Here is a 17,161-nt window from a genome sequence, read left to right on the forward strand (position 1 = left end):
ATGAAGCAATATACAGTATACACAAGTTATTTTGAATTGTTTGTCCTGACGGTTCCAATATTTTAGCTAACTTGTATATTGCACATCAATATGCGCTAGAATTCTTCTAGAGCGCCTTTAGCTCTGGAATAACGACACATCCGAAGATAGGAAATGTAATACGCAAAATTACATTATATACACAATATATTTTTTATGATGTTTTTTAAAATCCTGTATTCCAATAACTTAAATGGTTAATTGTTTAGTGTATATTATTACAGATGACCAAAAAAATGCAGTAATTGATCCTGACGAACAAGTGGTCCAATTTCAATATCCCAGATAGTTAAATATGAAATAGATACAGTTAGTAGATTCGACAGTTCTTACCACTTCGTTACCAGTAATAAATTGTATATGTTAACACTTATTTTATCTTTGAAGGCATCCATCGGCGTGAAAATAAATCTCTTTCACGGTTCTCACCATACTTTGTTAGTTCTAGATATATAACTTTATCTCTCTTCCGTATTCCTTGTTACACTTGAGTGTCATAGTCCGAATTAGTCTTATCACTACGTCAATGAACTCTTCATGCGAGATTTTCATACTAAATATGAACCCTACATACGAAATATGGTATAGTCCGAATAAGTCTTCAATGAACCCGTCATACGAAATATCCCGTCATATTCTGAATTAGACCTGTTACCTCTTCAATGAAACATTCATACGCAACAACCATACGAAATGTCGTGTCATAATTCGTCTTAATTTAGTCTTATAACCACCTCAATCAATCCATGAAACGAAATATCCATTCGAAATGTCGTGTAATAGTCCGAATTAGCCATATTTGTTCAAATAACCCATTCAATCGAAATATTCATGCGAAATATCAGCTGGTGTACTCCAGCTGACAACTATCAAAATATCCATCAGAGGCTAGAATAGAGGCAGATGTTTCGGACTAGGTCGTTGGTCGGTACGGTCAGGGTTTTTAGTCCAAGTGTCTTGAAGCACGGGGATGTTTGGTTAATGTGGTACTTTCCATGCCCCCTATTACATCAAGCCTCAAAACCGTCCGATAGTGTTTTGACTCTGAACTTATTCATTTGAACAACTTTTGTATAATTATGTGACTTTAGTTGATTAAATATTAGAATATGCAAATTCCTAGACGATTCAAAACATAAGGGTAGAAAACTCCACTTTATTCAAAGTTAGTTTAAATCTTAAGAAATAAATACCATCAAAAATAATCTACTTACCTACATAGATAAATCATAGATTTCAATCAAAACGCTTCATTGACCACATATTGAATTCTGACAGTTAGAATAGCTCGGATTATATTTTACGAGTTTATGACACTATTGAACTATAAAACAAGTATAAATGTTGTGAACCATTTTCTCTTATAGTGATTGATATAGCCACATAATGTAATCAACATAAACTAAAAACTGCTCAGTTAAAGGATGCAAACCATTTTAGAAAAACGACTATGTTCTGATTTGTAAAAAGAAACAGTGACAAAAACTAGCTATCCTAATAGATGACAGATTAAATATAGTTTGTCCGCTAGCAAGGCCTTTTGAATTTGGGAATCCCTGGCTATGCATAGATTTGGTACGGTTAAAATTAGTCTCCGACACCCAGACTTCTCCGATGTCCGACAAGGATATTTCGATTGTTCTTTCAAATTGCATAAAATGTAGCATTTAAGCCATTTATGTCCAAAATATGTACACCCGGACTCTCGCCACGAAGGGACACCGCCCAATTCTGCCCCAAACACCCCGCCTCATGCATGTTCTAGATACACCCCTGTCAGAGACAATCTATCAGAGATGCCCCCTTTAAATAATTTATGCTATTAATATTCCACACTGGCTAATGAATAACATAAAACATTTTATATAGCAAGGGAGGATTTTCTATAACATTCAATCTATCACAGAGCTGAATAGATTTTTTTACCAATTTCTTACCAAGATATTGACTTAGAAACAATAAATATTTTGTTTCCTGTTTTAAGCTGGAATTGATGACAGCAATTATGCTTTCAAATTCGATCATTATAGTCTGTTGTGATAAAGAAAAATCTATGATCCATGACATTTGCTATAGGCCTACCATTTCTTTTCGCGCCATTGGTAACTTCTGGAGGCATTGGTAGCTTCCGGCGCCATTTGTAACTTCCGGTTACAAAATCCATGCCCAACATAACGTAACATGGGCACTGAAAGCCACAGAGAACTTCCCTGGCAACTTCCTTAGGCAAATAAGTGTTGTGAATGTGGCGTTTGTAAGCAGTTTTATATTTGATTATTTGGTTTTTCTCAATATCTTGAAAAAAATCACGACATGCTTTGGTACTAAAAGTTTTTACACGGTTGCTGATACTGATTTAACCCGTGTCTGGTTTTAAAGGTTAACGACGGGAAAACGATTAGTTAAAATTACAAACTTTATACAGATGTAATGAAATGTGTTATGTGTACTCCGTTCATTGGCGTGCATACTTTTCATATATCTCTCGAAATCGAAAGAAGGTTGGTTGTAATTGTGCAGCCGTGACATTAGATTGTGGCTTGCTGTCTTTGATTTTTGTACAGGATTGTGATCTCGTTTTCCTTCTGGTGTGTTTTTCCTGCTTAAAGCGCAGACAATAATCAATTTATGATATATTTATGTGGTCGAAGGGAGATCATTTCATATTTATTTTGGTCTGTAGTCATGAACGTCACATAGTGTGTAGTATTTGTCTCTAATATTTTAATAATGATGAATCACCTACTATCAATTCTAAATTCATTACAGTTTCACTACACAGCCTTCGAAGGTTGATATTACTATTATCAATGTCGACAATTTTATTGATGTATTCAAATATGACAAAAAGCAGAAGAAGCCATGACTAATCATCAGTTTCTAGGAAAAATTAGTTGAGGGGGCAGACTGAGCAGGGGCCAAAACAATTTTCCAGGAGGGCAATGGCTATGCGTTCACTATGTAAATTGACAATAATTTTGAAAGTGAAGGGCCAAAGCCGGGCCAGTCGCTTTGCATGCCCCCAGCTCCCTGTACCCCCATGTAGAAACGCCAATGCTAAGCATATATGGGGCAATTTTTTTTAAACTCAGATCGTGGTGGTTGGTGAATTCACACTATAATCTCACCTGCGCCTTATTCACTCATTCAAAAAGTACCACGTTCATCCTAACCTAATGTATAGTTTTATTACAAGATAAACTGTGTGGTATATATATCTATCGCAAAATCATTGTTGATAAGATATAATACAAAGGAGCTTATACATGATACGCTTAAAAGATATGATTTGGGCGAAATTTCTGCCATACCACCGCGGCACCGCCATTTTTATTGGCAACACTGATTTATTGTAGAAGTTACGATAGTCTAAGATTCCATATCGTTGCTTCAAAACCCGAACCCGAAATGGGTCAAGTGAATTAGGTTGAATTAAGTTCTATCAGCTGAGATCGTAGAGCTCAAAATTAAACTACATCCATTTTGGTTTTAAAATGACGTACCCTGCATGCACTCCTTCATTTAAGAGAAGAACCCTAAAAGCAATATCTGTCAGGAGCTAATTTTGATGAACAAATGATTTGTGATTGTTTCCAGGATGGTAGACGATAAAATTGACTTCTAGCTACTTTATATACTTGTATAAAATCACAGTCACTCAGGTGATCCTACAAAATATCAATTATTCATCATGATAGCACTATTAAAATTACTATTATTTTTAGATTTAACAATTTCCTTCTTTTTCCTTAAATTTTTGTCTCCATTGTAATCGAACAGGTCTCCACCACCGTCGCGTTCTTATGACGTTATTTGAAACCAATCAAAGTGTGTAATTTAGGACCCGTTTTTAGAGCAGACAGTTAACTTTCCCTTATTCAAACAACCACCGAGAAGAATTTTACATAAGTCAAGAACAATTTTTGATACCAAGGGTTTAAGATTGGAACTGACCTGTTTGTTTTTAGGATCTACATCATCTGGTAATTCAGATCTGGTAAGTATGAATGGATCATATTTTATTTTAGATACGTGGTCCAGATCATCAATCTACAATGAAATATAAATAAATATAGTTACATTCAAGTTGAAATTCATCTTTGTTTGTTCATGATTTTGATATTGTTCATAACATTATTTTCAGCCACTAGGAAAAACAGAAAAAAGAAAAAAAGTTGACTTCGTTTGAAATCATATCGAATATCACATTTGCTTTCTGAAAAGTGCTATTGGCAGACTGTATCCTTTTTATATTTATATCTTAAGATTACTTACATCTACATGAATATGAATAATAGCATTTTCTTGTCGAACCTTTTTTCGAGAAAGCTCATAATTTTCTATATTCTGAAATTGTAAAAGAGACGCTTTCCAAAACTATCTAAAAATAGCAAGACGTTTGTGGCAGAACTAAACTTGGTATTAATGTTAAACCTCAAATTACTCAACAACACCATTGATGTTGAGCTTTTAGAATAAAGGATCTCGCATTTCATCAAGCTTAAGCAAAACGCAACCAATGCGTGTACAAGTTTCAAAAAATTTTTCGGCATGTGACCCGAATTTTGATGTCACGTTTTTGTTTTTCGCTCATATCAGCGCTCATTTTGTGTTAAGTTACGTTCTGGTACACGTGGTTTGTGACGGTGCAATATCTTGCGTTAGGTGCGATGGACATTCGTCTGTTACAAGTGCGTTTTGACTCTAAAATTGAGGTTGTTCTTACAGTAGAGCATATTATGGAAAGTTTCTTCAACTTACTCCATATCCGTTATCTAACCACGACGAAAATATATTCTGAAATTTAGCAGGCTCTGAATGTTGATGAATGTACCAAATCTCTACATTCTCTTCTTTTCTATCGGCCAAATCTTGTTTCAGAAATTCCTGGAAATACATCAGATATCTTGATTGCGAGTTATTGGATCTTAAAGATTAGTCGAAAAGTCAAATATTAGAACCCATGCATTATTGTGGATCTCATATGAACTCACACGAAAGGAAGATTGTAACCGAAAGTAATTAATTTTTTTAGCTTTATCTAAAGTTACAAATGCCATACTATGAAATTATTAGATAATTACTGGGTATACTTACGAGTAAAAGTTGAGTAATTTTCTGTTTATTTTCTTTACTTGATTTCATACCACACCACACTATTATCTGAAATATTATGTACATGATAGCTAGGAGACGTGAGCTCGCACGTCTAAGCATCAACCTTGATACTTTACTAACAATCTTTTTTATAAAACAAAATATGCCTTCCATAAGCTTTCTCTTTTTAAAAGACAAGATGTTTAGCGTTTTAAGGCTTGGTTGACCATCATGAATAGCTGCCCGGTGTAGCACTTTGCTTTATCGATTCTGGATGTTCATGTTCTTATGTTCTTTCACAGATAACAGATGACTTACCTGGTCAAACAGGTCCACAATATATATGTTATCTTCTGTTAAATCCTGAAAGAAACAAGTAGCATCCCCATCAACTGTAGTAATCCACAGATGTAGGTTGAGAAGAGGGGGATTGTCGGCAAGGGTATTTTTGGAAGCCATGAAAAACCACTTAACTACTAAGTGGCGTCATCTTATTTTGTCAGGTTAAAGCTTTATTTGTCCTTCGCTACTTCCTAACCATGCTGTAAAAAAATATCGAAGGCATAATGACTTCCAGTTCATCTAAAACGCCCGATATATTCGACGTGGTTGACGTTATAATGTTAATTTAAACGAAAAACTTTAAAAGCTCGTTTCATACCAATTGAGAGAAATTAACAATTTCCATTACACTTAGGTGTTGAAAACAACAGTGATAAAGACGAGGCAATCTTCTACCATATTCTACTTTATTTCTTAGTGGTAAAACATCAGATTGTGTTTTAAATAAATCCCAAAAATAACTTGTCTCGGTTCCTTCCAACATGATGTCAAATGTATACATTCTGCAAAATAGTAACATGAAGACGAATAAAAAGGAAATGTTTGACAGGAAAATGAAAAATATAAGTCGTTTGCCCAAAATTTGTCTGACTGACGCCTTAATATAATGATTTTTTATGGTTATCAAGCCCAAAGAGGGAAGAGGCAAGCAACCTCAATACTACAATCACGTTGATGGTAACTTGAATACTACGCTGCTACTCCATTACCTTGATCTTAATATTACAACTAAATAACCATTTCACTCACCTCCAGAGTACCAGAAGTATTACACCAACCTTCTACCTTACATTGATAACAAATGATGACTGAAATCCTTAATCACAGTACGATTACTACGGTGGATATAAAATGCTAATATTGATGGTAACCTAACTGGTATGTAACTGTAATACCGCTATGGTAACAGAAATACTACATTACCATACAATTACTACGGTGGATAAAAGAAATGATATTTGATCATAGTACTACAATTACCTTGATGGTAACAGAAATGCTAAAATTGTTTTAGCATATTCCCTTTCTGCTCCGCCTGATTCTTGACCAAACCATAAGAAACAATCTACGTCTGATAGATAAATGATTACCGCGGACTGCTTAAGGTAGACTTTATTTGGTACAACCTATGAATAACAAATTCAAAATATTTGTAAGTCAGAAAAAGCAATTGGTTAAAGGTACACGAACTTGATCTAAAATACCAAAAACTTCTGAATATAATATTTCTCCTTATTGTAACAGTATGTACCTACCTGTGTAACTTTCATACTGCCGTTTTCTAATTCTTTAACTACAAACATTTGTTCATCGTTCTCGACCCTCTTTAACCGACTTTCATACTACAATATTAAATACTCTTTTTATAAGATTTTATAGTTAAAAATGCACCGAATAATAATGCCTTCTTTAATCCACAAAGGAACATCTGGCACTCGGACACTACTGCCTAACGGTAAGGTATTCCAACCACTGATCATTGTTTCAAATGAATCTTGGTGCAATAGTAAAGTTCTAAGATCACAGCTTAATTGAAATGAAACTATACAATTGGAGCATTGATGTAAAATACTTACCACTATCATACTGTGTTGTAATACAGTCAAGAAATGCAGTGGTTCTTTACCATCTAGCACACGAATCTAGAAGAGAAAATATAAGCTTATGCAGAGCCTTAAAATTGTTCAAGTTATTGGAGTGGCAGTAATCTAAGCGGCGGTCTACGACCGCTGGAATTGAGAATTACACTGTGCAAAGTCTTTAAATTTACAAATCAAAAGATGTGTTTTGATGTTTGATCAATTTCGGAGGAGGCCACGAATGGGTAATGTCGACTTTTTAGTATTAAGTTTTAATTTTTTTAGTATCCACAAGGATACAATTTCCAACTTCATGTGAAAAAGGTTTTATCAGGTTGTCGAAAATTCACCAAGAAATCGACTAAATTCAATAATGCCGAATCATTAGAAGAATATCCATCTAATTATATTGCAGTCTGGCGTCATCAATACACAACGCTGGTTTCGTTACCAATTGCCAGAGTAGGCATGTAATGCGGATCTGTATCGATGTCGAATGATAGTTCAAAAATAATATAAGTAGAGTCTATATAGTTACCACTGTGGCTTTATGCTGCATAGATTTATTAATGGATTCACTCAATTTGACGGCAGCTTTCTGATCTGTACTTGTAGAATTATAACCCTATAAAGAAAGATAGTGAACATGATTCCAAAATCCAAAATAGAAAAGCTAAAGAAACACAAATTTGGCTGTTAAGTCCTTTATCCTCTTCTAGTTGCTTATCAAGTAACTGACCGAAATATTTGTGATGTTTTTTTTTGTAGCCAACAAAGGACCGAGAATACTTACCAGCCAATAATAAAGTACATGCTGAGAACAACCATTTTTCATAGTACTATATAGTATAATATAACATAAACCATTGGTAAAAATACCATGTCTGTCCCATGGTACTACTATCAAATCATTATCTTTAATATACCATATCTAAAATAGTCATTGCATTTATATTATCACGTTGGATAAAGCATTAGTGATGTCATCAAACATTTAGTTTTAGTGGAATTGCGGGAACCACAGACGTCTGATTTAAATCGTAATGGCGCAAATTGATGCTATGACTGTCCCCGATACAGATATTTTTTTTTTGAGAAAACTTCACAAACTGATCATATTTTTGATAAGCAAACAATAATTATTTTATTTAATGATAAATATTCAAAGTTTCAAAGAAATCCTCCGTAACTTTTAAAGCAACCTAACCACATCTTCACAATGTTCAGCTTTTACGAACTTCGTCTTATACCTTGACCAAAATAGCCACCTCTCTTGTATCATGGAAGTTTATCAATGCAGTAATTATGTCGAGGGCTCTGATTGGCTGTATTTGCTAGCGTACAGCCGTACATCCCACCCAATCCCTGCATTCCGTAATACAACAAAGATGGCTGTTGCAGTCAAGATATCAGACTAAGTTCGTAAGATTTCTTAAGATGTATAGAGAAACAATTACTAAATACATTCTGGGGAAAATTCGAAAAGAGTACCTGTGTTTCACCATCATTATTTACAAGATCGTCATCCAAATTACAGTAGAACTCTTCTATAGGAGAAATATGATATGATCTGTCAGACCTCGAGGACCTTAATCTACCTGTAAACGAATTCAGAAGATTTAAGAAATCTTGAAATAGAATGTCAATTAAATGGTACAAATACAAGTATGAACGATTTAAATACAGTAAATAATATCTTTTATTATCATCAACAAGCACTTTCATAGCACGCATATTCCTACAGGAATGAAATACTACTATCTTTGAATGTTCTGCTAGGATTTGGACACGTAGCAAGAAGGCCCAAAAACGCGTTTTGAATAATAACATTTTGAACAATGGCAGTTTGCTGTGGTCAAATTGAACTCATGAATAACAACGTTTTCACGTTTATAGTTTAAGGTAAACTTAGACGCAAAAATGGGAATAATTTCGCATCATTCTTAGACTAAACAGTAGATGGACTTGCTTTAGGAATGAATTTTGTCCTAATCAACATCCAGGAGTCTGTTCCTGTTTCTTCGAAAATCTAGAGAAGTGTAGTAACAAACAGAATCACATTGTTCCATACCTGTACTTAGACATGTTGAAGGTCTAGATTTTGAACGGTTTCTGTATCTCACTACACTTTCTTGCCAATCTTGAAAACATTGTTTAAACTCTGCTGTCTCCCATCCCTCTCTAACACGACATAAAGAATTTATACTAGGATAGTCATGATGATTACTATATGTCTGAAATATTTAGAGATAAAATAAAAAGCTTCTGTCGTTGTTGAAACTTGTTATGTCTATAAAAGCATCATTAGAACAGATGGTTTGAAACATACTTGATGAAAATATAGGCCACGACCGTAGCTACGGCCGAAATGGATTGACCCTTGACAAAATTGTAACAACCGACTCATTCCATCACTGTAACTAAACTCCATTGCCTCTCCGAATATATTACTTGCCCCACTGGACAATCAAGTCTGGCTACGGCACCGCCAAAATATTATGCTATGAAGCATTAAAGGGACAGATGTGCCATTTTTGGGGGTTGATTATAGTCTTGAATATCATGTAAATAGTCTTCAGAAGTACTAGAAAATCGCATAATTCCTTTAAAAATACGTCAAACTAGGAATTTTACTCACTATTTCTTTATATGTCTTTTCCATATTTCACAGAATATCTTAAATTGACGAGTCGTCATGGATTTGGAGGCTAAAATTTCGACGGTAAACCGTGATCACTATTACTGATTGCCTAGGCTAATACAATCTCGTTTCTCGACAAAAGAATGATTGGTAAAAAAAATGGCGCATCTTGATTTTGATAACCAGCTGAGTTCCCTTTGACCACCCAGTATAGTTCATAGCTTTCTTGTACTTGTAATCAGATTAACCTGAGTGTTATATTCGGTGGTAATAGAGTGTACATATATATTCTAATCCTCGCCAACGCATATCGAGTTGCTGCTTACTGATATATAACTCCTGGCGACTTACCATAGCTCTTGAAATAGCATTTGATAGATCTTTAGATGCTGCTTGATGACCAACCCAGACATAAATACAGCTATCTGGTCCACTGTCTAACAGGTAACTATCCTAAAATATCAAAAAATGAATATTGATGAAATTAGTTAGTAACGACCATTGGTATGTAACAATCATACCTCTCGCCTTTCAGATCAGAACAGAACCCCAGCAGTTCTAGACCGTTTATTTCAATTTCTTGATGAACTATTTGTTCCATTCCAAACCCACCCTTCAACGAAATCAAATACTGGTATGTACATATCAATAAAGCATCGTCTTTTGTTTTGCAGGAAACTTGGCAAAAGTGATATTTTATGCCTGTCCCTAAACGTGCCGATATCACATCCGTATATTACATCTGAGGAATGGGTTGGGCTAGATTTTCTAGATTTGATATACTCACTTTAAGAACTAAATATTTTTGTTTCAAAGGCTTAGATGAAACCACAGGCATGTCATATAAAACTCTTTCTCCGCTTAACCTAATAGTAATGAAAATAAAAAACAGTTATACGCTAACAATGAATATACAAGACTTTATAGTAAGGATATATTATATTGAACAGAGTTTTGGATTGGCTGAATATCATATGACCCTGAACATGTAATGCATAACAATTTTGTCAGATAATGAGTTACAATTCAACAGCAGACATGACACAAAATGAAAGTCCTGAGTTGCATTTAAATTAGTGGAGAAGGTTAGAGACAGAGGCACATCAATCCAATGTCCCGTCATTTTATACTGCGATCTCTACAACATCATTTTCATTTCATAATTTTCATCAATCAAATTAGTCGAAAAGTTTAACATTGACCAATCAAATTAGAAGACTCGTTGGATCTAGATTTCGTGATACTTTATTGTCGATCAATCATGTATATCATTACATACCTATGAAGAATGGGGTAGTTTGTCTGGACATCAACAGGGATAGGTTCAGGATCAGATGGCGGTAAGAACTTAGATTTTAGTTTCTTCTTGAATGCTTTCTCTGCTGCAGGATCTGATGAGTCTTTAAAAAAATACAATCGACATACATGTATGACAATAATGACATGACATATACAAATGGCCGCTTAGTAAAGGTGGTCGCATGAGCAGGATTCACTGTACTAAAACCGCCGGGTCAAATTAAAGAATAAGAAATATGTACCAACAACTATTAACTTTTTTTTTTCAGGTGCTTATACTTTATTGCATTCTTCTCAAAAAAACAGACAAAGACAATATATATACTCTATAGTGGGAGTATTTTGGGCTGTATTTATTTAGCATAATATGTACTATGCCCTTTTCAAATCAAAGATCCCGATTGAAAAAAAAAATAATATAGCTATATGGAAATACAAGAAGCCGTGAAACATCGGCATAATATTCTGTGATTGTGAAAACGAAAAAACTGCCAGGGAAAATTGACACCTCCATATCCAATACTAGCAGATTACCCATCTTGTGGATATACAACACTTACCAACTACAATTATGTGCACTTTTCCTTTTCTTTGACTCCATCTCATTTTTCTGGCCAGCTCTATCACCTGCACAAGAAACATAAGATTTTGAATAAGAATTAAATAAATAAAATTCATGTTAATCAGACACAACTAAGTAGGTTGACAAGTGGGATCTTAAGGGGAACTCAGGTCGACCTTCCGACTGGTGGCATCTGGAAGAGTGGCCAATAATTGGATCTAGCTGCTTGTGTTATATGTTCTATTAACTGAAATTCTTAGTCAACCTGAGCGGTCTCAATCTAAGTGGTAAGTGATGTTTTTCCAATTACTTTTCTACTTTCTTTGAATAGCAACTACCTTTATTCTTAAGTTGAAAGGGCACATATCTCCAATCCAAACATACATTCGTGGAAAATTATCTAAAATGGCAGCACCTTCTGGGTTTAACTCTTCTATTATCGGTTCGGCCTGGAAATTGAAAGTGAAGTTAATAAACATAGTTCTGGAAACAAAACCTTGGTTTAAAGATAAGGCGGATTGCTTTGAAATATGACAGGTTAGGAACTAACAAATCCAGGCTGTTACACTTCAAACTATCCTTGAATCAAACTCTGTCTAAGATATATTAAGGAAAATTTGCACCTTTCGTCAATAAGTTACGTACATTAGTATACAATAAAATGATGTAGCATTTATAATCTAAAAGTAAAACGACTCACACATTGTGCACGAACATAGTCTCTTCCATAGACTGTATACAGTTTTTTGACGTACTTGGCTGCTTTTATTGGTACAGTTTTCGGACTACCCTCAAGATATCTGGAACGAGTAATGAGTTGTTTGTTTGTTTGTTGATTGATTGAATTCAATGTCAACCTATTGTATCAAAGGTTAGATTTCGAATATGCTTATACACCCTTGACAAATCCGTATGAGAATACCAGTAATGTAGTAATGGTAGTTTTGATGTCCATTTTCAATGGTAGTGACATTGGAATTGACGTGAATATCAAATACAGTTATTACTCCATAGATAAAGTGTCGATATTCAACTATGAGGTCTTCAATAATATCAGCAAGGTCAGCACAATGAATATAAGCTATACTTACACGATTCCTTCAGGAAATATACACGTGAAACAATTGGATTCATATCCTTGGTGCTGAAATTAAACAACAATCTTTGTTTTAAATAAAATCTGTTCAAATCAGTAATAGACTACTAATAGGGGTAATGCTCCGTTACAAAATCTGAAAAAAACCTTTCGTCTCGTTTCTAAATTCCTTGCCTGAGTTTACCATTAAGACTTACCTGGAAAAGTGTGCCTTTGGGCGTGCATGGATAAACAAAATTCAGAACGCTATTGACCGTCCAATTCTGTTGGGAGTAAGTTGTCCCCACAAAGTTATCACGCAAATAGAGACCGATAAAGCTTAAATCCATTTTAATTTCAGTTCCTTGCCTTTGATTATAACATACCTGTACAGACAAAATATGGCAACCACCAAGTTGTTCGTCTAACGCATGAACTCTTTCATGTCCCGTATTTTTATTCACCTATAATTAAAAATAGACAGTGTATCGAATAGGAAATGATCACCAACTATCAATGACGCCATTTCTAGAAACTTCAGAAAGTGACAATTAAAGTTCAGTGTCCGTGACTAAGGTTTTTCAATTTCAGAAGATGTTGGCATACCTTAGTCCGAGACGATGCTGATGATGAAGACAGACTATGATGTTTGATTGTGAAGCCGACGGCATCGAATTTTTCATTTTTAATATGAATGATGATACTGATCGTGATGAAGGTACCGATGATGTCAATGATGTTGATTCTGATGCTGCCAATGATGCTGAGGTTGATGAAGGTACCGATGATGCCAATGATGCTGAGGTTGATGAAGGTATTGATGATGTCAATGATGCTGAGGTTGATGAAGGTACTGATGATGCCACTGATGCTGAGGTTGGTGAAGGTACTGATGATGTCAATGATGCTAATGCTGCTAAAGATGATGTTACTGATGTATAATGGTGGCCTACTCGTAGCTGATAATGTCAAGGATGATTATGCTGTTGACAGTTTTAGCAAAAAAAAATGAAAGAGCACACCTCTGAAGAAAGACGTCCTCTCCACACATGTAATGATTTGACATTTTCTATATTAACCTGTAAATAGATCGAAGAAGGTAAATATGAAAAACTAAATATATCTCCTTCTTTTGCTGTAAAGAGCAAAATGTTACATCACGTTGTAATTTTCTTAGCGGAAGTGACGTTAATTAAAATGCAAACGATCTGGGAATCTCGACAGTCATGTTGAGGTTGCTGTGGATTATAGAAACTACCTGACTGTAATTGGCACAATGATATATTTTGAGGAGATGTGACGCTTGTTTGAAAGTTAGTGAGAATTTTGACAGTCGCCAAATTTATGTATTGGGGACTCTCTATGTGCACTATTCCGTTTATTTTATTTAAAAATCTGCGATATCAGCTAAAGCTGGAAACTATCTGATTTGGATCCTATTTTGAACCAGATACAACGCTAAAGGAACCTGTTTACGTTGACCAGATTCTGAACTCAAAGACGAAAGAAAACATTTGAATAGTTACCTTTAGTGTAAATATTAAAACCACGTTCGTTGGACAAAAAAAAAAACCAAATAACAGAACGGTGACACATGATACATTTACGATAAGAACACTTTGAATAATTATATAATTGCGACAACTTACATTTAATATGACATAGACACCATACTCGTGAAAAAATCCATGATCATTTGCGTCTACTGTGACCAATTTCTCGTTCTACAATAAGAAATGCGTATAATATAACAAAGGATATTCAAATTAATTTCATATTTTGATAGCATGTAGTGAGTTATATTTTCTGTAATCTCAAAGTTGTTAGTCTCAAGGGGAATAACTCACAAACCGTTCAGCAAAAAATCGTGAAAATCAAACTTATCGAAAACTTTATCATTTCTATTTCTATATATGTATGTCTTTTCTATATACATACTTTTCTGGACACATAACATGGACTTAAAGGTTAAAATTTCGAAAGTGAGCTGTGAACACTATTACTGATTAGCTTAACTAATTTCCATTTGCTGAGATTACTAAGGTAGCCTACGACTGGTCAAACGGACGTCGAATCAGTCTCTTTAATTAAGCGAGTCGGGGATACAATTCAATTCAGTTTTAGAATTAAGCGATTTCGGCTGTAAGTCTTAACATGGTCACTATTTTACTGAAATATTGGTGTAAATGGTTTGAAGTCACTTACCTTAACCCTCCAAACAGTTAATCCCCTCTTATTGGGATTTAAATCTGCCCCTAATTCCATTTTCTCAATATTCGAGTATAACGTCTCCAATATAGAATATCCATAATTCGAACAATCTGAAACTAAGACGCGAAGCTGGAGTTAAAAGAAAATATTAGGCTCATTCAACTAAAACTACAAAAAATCTTAAAGAGATTTATTCGTCTAAATATCTCCATTTACATATGACAGAAATTTTAATAACCCGTAACACTTGTCAAAAGTAAGGTTCGGTTAGAAAAATCAAAATCTTTAACATAACTGAAAAGTATTGCAGAGAATCTCTTTTGATTCAGTTTTTTCGAGATAACTAAAAAAACGCCTTTGGTTTATTGAACTGTGAAACGAAATTCCATATTGTTGATGACATCACAAAAACCATATTCCTATAGCATATTTTCTCCTCTTATTTAAGACCGAATAAAATTCTATAAGTTTAAAAATATGAAATTTGCTTACAGTTTCGACATAGCTTTAAGTTGTTATAACCGAAAATTAATTGGTTTATCCCAATTTTGGCAAAATTTCAATAAAAAATATCAAATTCATTCCCGATCAATCAGAAATTTAATACAAGCAGAACACCTAATGTGAATTAACCTCGTATCTAACTATGTAATTATTCAAACTGTATATTATAGGTTATGTCTATTTTGTTATTGTTAACTAGGACAATTGTTATGGAGACTTATATAAAGTGTTTAAAGGATCGAATATGATCTATTTGACATAATTAACCTAATCTTATATCAGATTAATCAGTGTTTAAACATACTATAGATGTTTAAAGTTTTATTCTGAATGGGTAGTCCGGAATATCATTATTGTTACGGTCCCGATATATTGCGTTTCTTTGAAGGTATATTGCCTAGTGAATATTCTCTTGGAGAGATATACATGTAGTTGTCATTTTGTTTTATCTGTTTGGGTTAACCAGGTGAGACAGGTAACTATATGGAATGTTCGCTTAAACTGGTGATAATTTTTTTAACCTACAACGTAACACTTCTCAAATGGAAATCTGGCCTCAATTTCGCTTGTAAATAGAGATAAGCAATGATGAATGACTACGTATACCAGCTTCAGAAAATAATAATGAAGTTTCTCAAATCTTACACTGACCTCATTTCAATGATTTTCAACGACCCATTTTAAGCTAATGAGAAAAATCACTGGTTAAGGACGGCAGGTAATTAAGAAATGTATGCTCAAGAATTATCAGATCACAGAAAATGTGCATGAACACAAGATGTCGTCCGTGTAAATTATGAACCTCTCTTATCAATTGAATTGAGTCAGATATACGGACTATACAAATACAATAGACTGAATAATCTATTGAAGGATTTGTATTGGCACGTATATAAGTAGGGTTGTCATACTATTATATATTGCTGTTATTTGTTATAGGTGTGGTCAAGTATAGTTTTGTGATCAACACCTTTTCAATAGTCTAGCAATTAATACATACCATTTTCAATCATTTTGTCTATCACGCAGATTGAAGTACTCAAAAATGCAAGTTACAGTTACACAAAAGCATAACATATTATACAAATATGCTGTGAAATTACTAATTTTTGTTGGTTTTAACGGTTAAATCCGTCGATTTATATTCGTAATGACGAAAATTTTGATTATATTACATATATTGGGACATAAAAATTTTAATTTGACGATGAAGTTGAGAGTAGGCCTAGCCTATATCGTTAACACTTTATACAAACGTCCATGCAATTGCGTTAAAACCTTCCTATGGCATTATATGACGAAGCCGTCGAAGGAAGAAATGGGGTGGAGTCGAGTGTTATAAGGTATGGTATAATGGCCTACAACTACCTGAATCTGAAGAACTACCACAGTCTTTATCTGGCATCTTTAATCTTCTTCCTTAATCTCATTAATCCGGTAATCTACATCAAGATAATCCAGTGGAAATTTTACCGTTCCTAACTAATCTTGCTTACAAAATATTCGAAATAACACATTCGATTTCACCTAAGATTCTGTAAGCTATAAATCAAGTATTGTTAGTCTGATATACAAGGTCCCCGCACACAGTTGGTTGTTTCGCGAAAATCGACCATGTCATACCGAAAATTTGGTTTGGCCTATCAATCAAGCCATGGCTGATATCCTATAAGTAGACTAATAAGGCATCGACGCCAGTGACAGAAACAATCGAAATGCGTCACCGTATCTCTATGGATCGTTATTGTTTCCGATGTACTGTGTACGCAACGTGGCCTCGAGTCGGATAATAGACAGCCATGGACAGTGCC

General features: G+C 34.3%; 1 protein-coding gene across 1 annotated transcript; it reads right to left on the reverse strand.

Annotated features, from left to right (window-relative positions):
- Window positions 1-3,575: 3,575 nt before the first annotated feature.
- LOTGIDRAFT_157460 (hypothetical protein) lies at window positions 3,576-14,900 on the reverse strand (the record flags this gene model as incomplete). The annotated part of the gene is made up of 25 exons (XM_009049669.1): window positions 3,576-3,707; window positions 3,994-4,089; window positions 4,315-4,386; window positions 4,801-4,926; window positions 5,137-5,202; window positions 5,455-5,499; window positions 5,798-5,981; window positions 6,460-6,605; window positions 6,735-6,821; window positions 7,056-7,121; window positions 7,597-7,683; window positions 7,852-7,989; window positions 8,550-8,656; window positions 9,130-9,292; window positions 10,051-10,152; window positions 10,487-10,565; window positions 10,979-11,099; window positions 11,559-11,625; window positions 11,899-12,009; window positions 12,261-12,360; window positions 12,652-12,704; window positions 13,022-13,099; window positions 13,658-13,714; window positions 14,285-14,359; window positions 14,841-14,900. The coding sequence occupies 25 exons, from the start codon at window positions 14,898-14,900 to the stop codon at window positions 3,576-3,578; spliced, it is 2,418 nt and encodes an 805-aa protein (XP_009047917.1).
- Between the last annotated feature and the right edge of the window lie 2,261 nt (window positions 14,901-17,161).

The sequence above is a fragment of the Lottia gigantea genome (genome assembly GCF_000327385.1).
Source record: "Lottia gigantea unplaced genomic scaffold LOTGIsca_14, whole genome shotgun sequence".
Classification (NCBI taxonomy): Eukaryota; Metazoa; Mollusca; class Gastropoda; family Lottiidae; genus Lottia; species Lottia gigantea.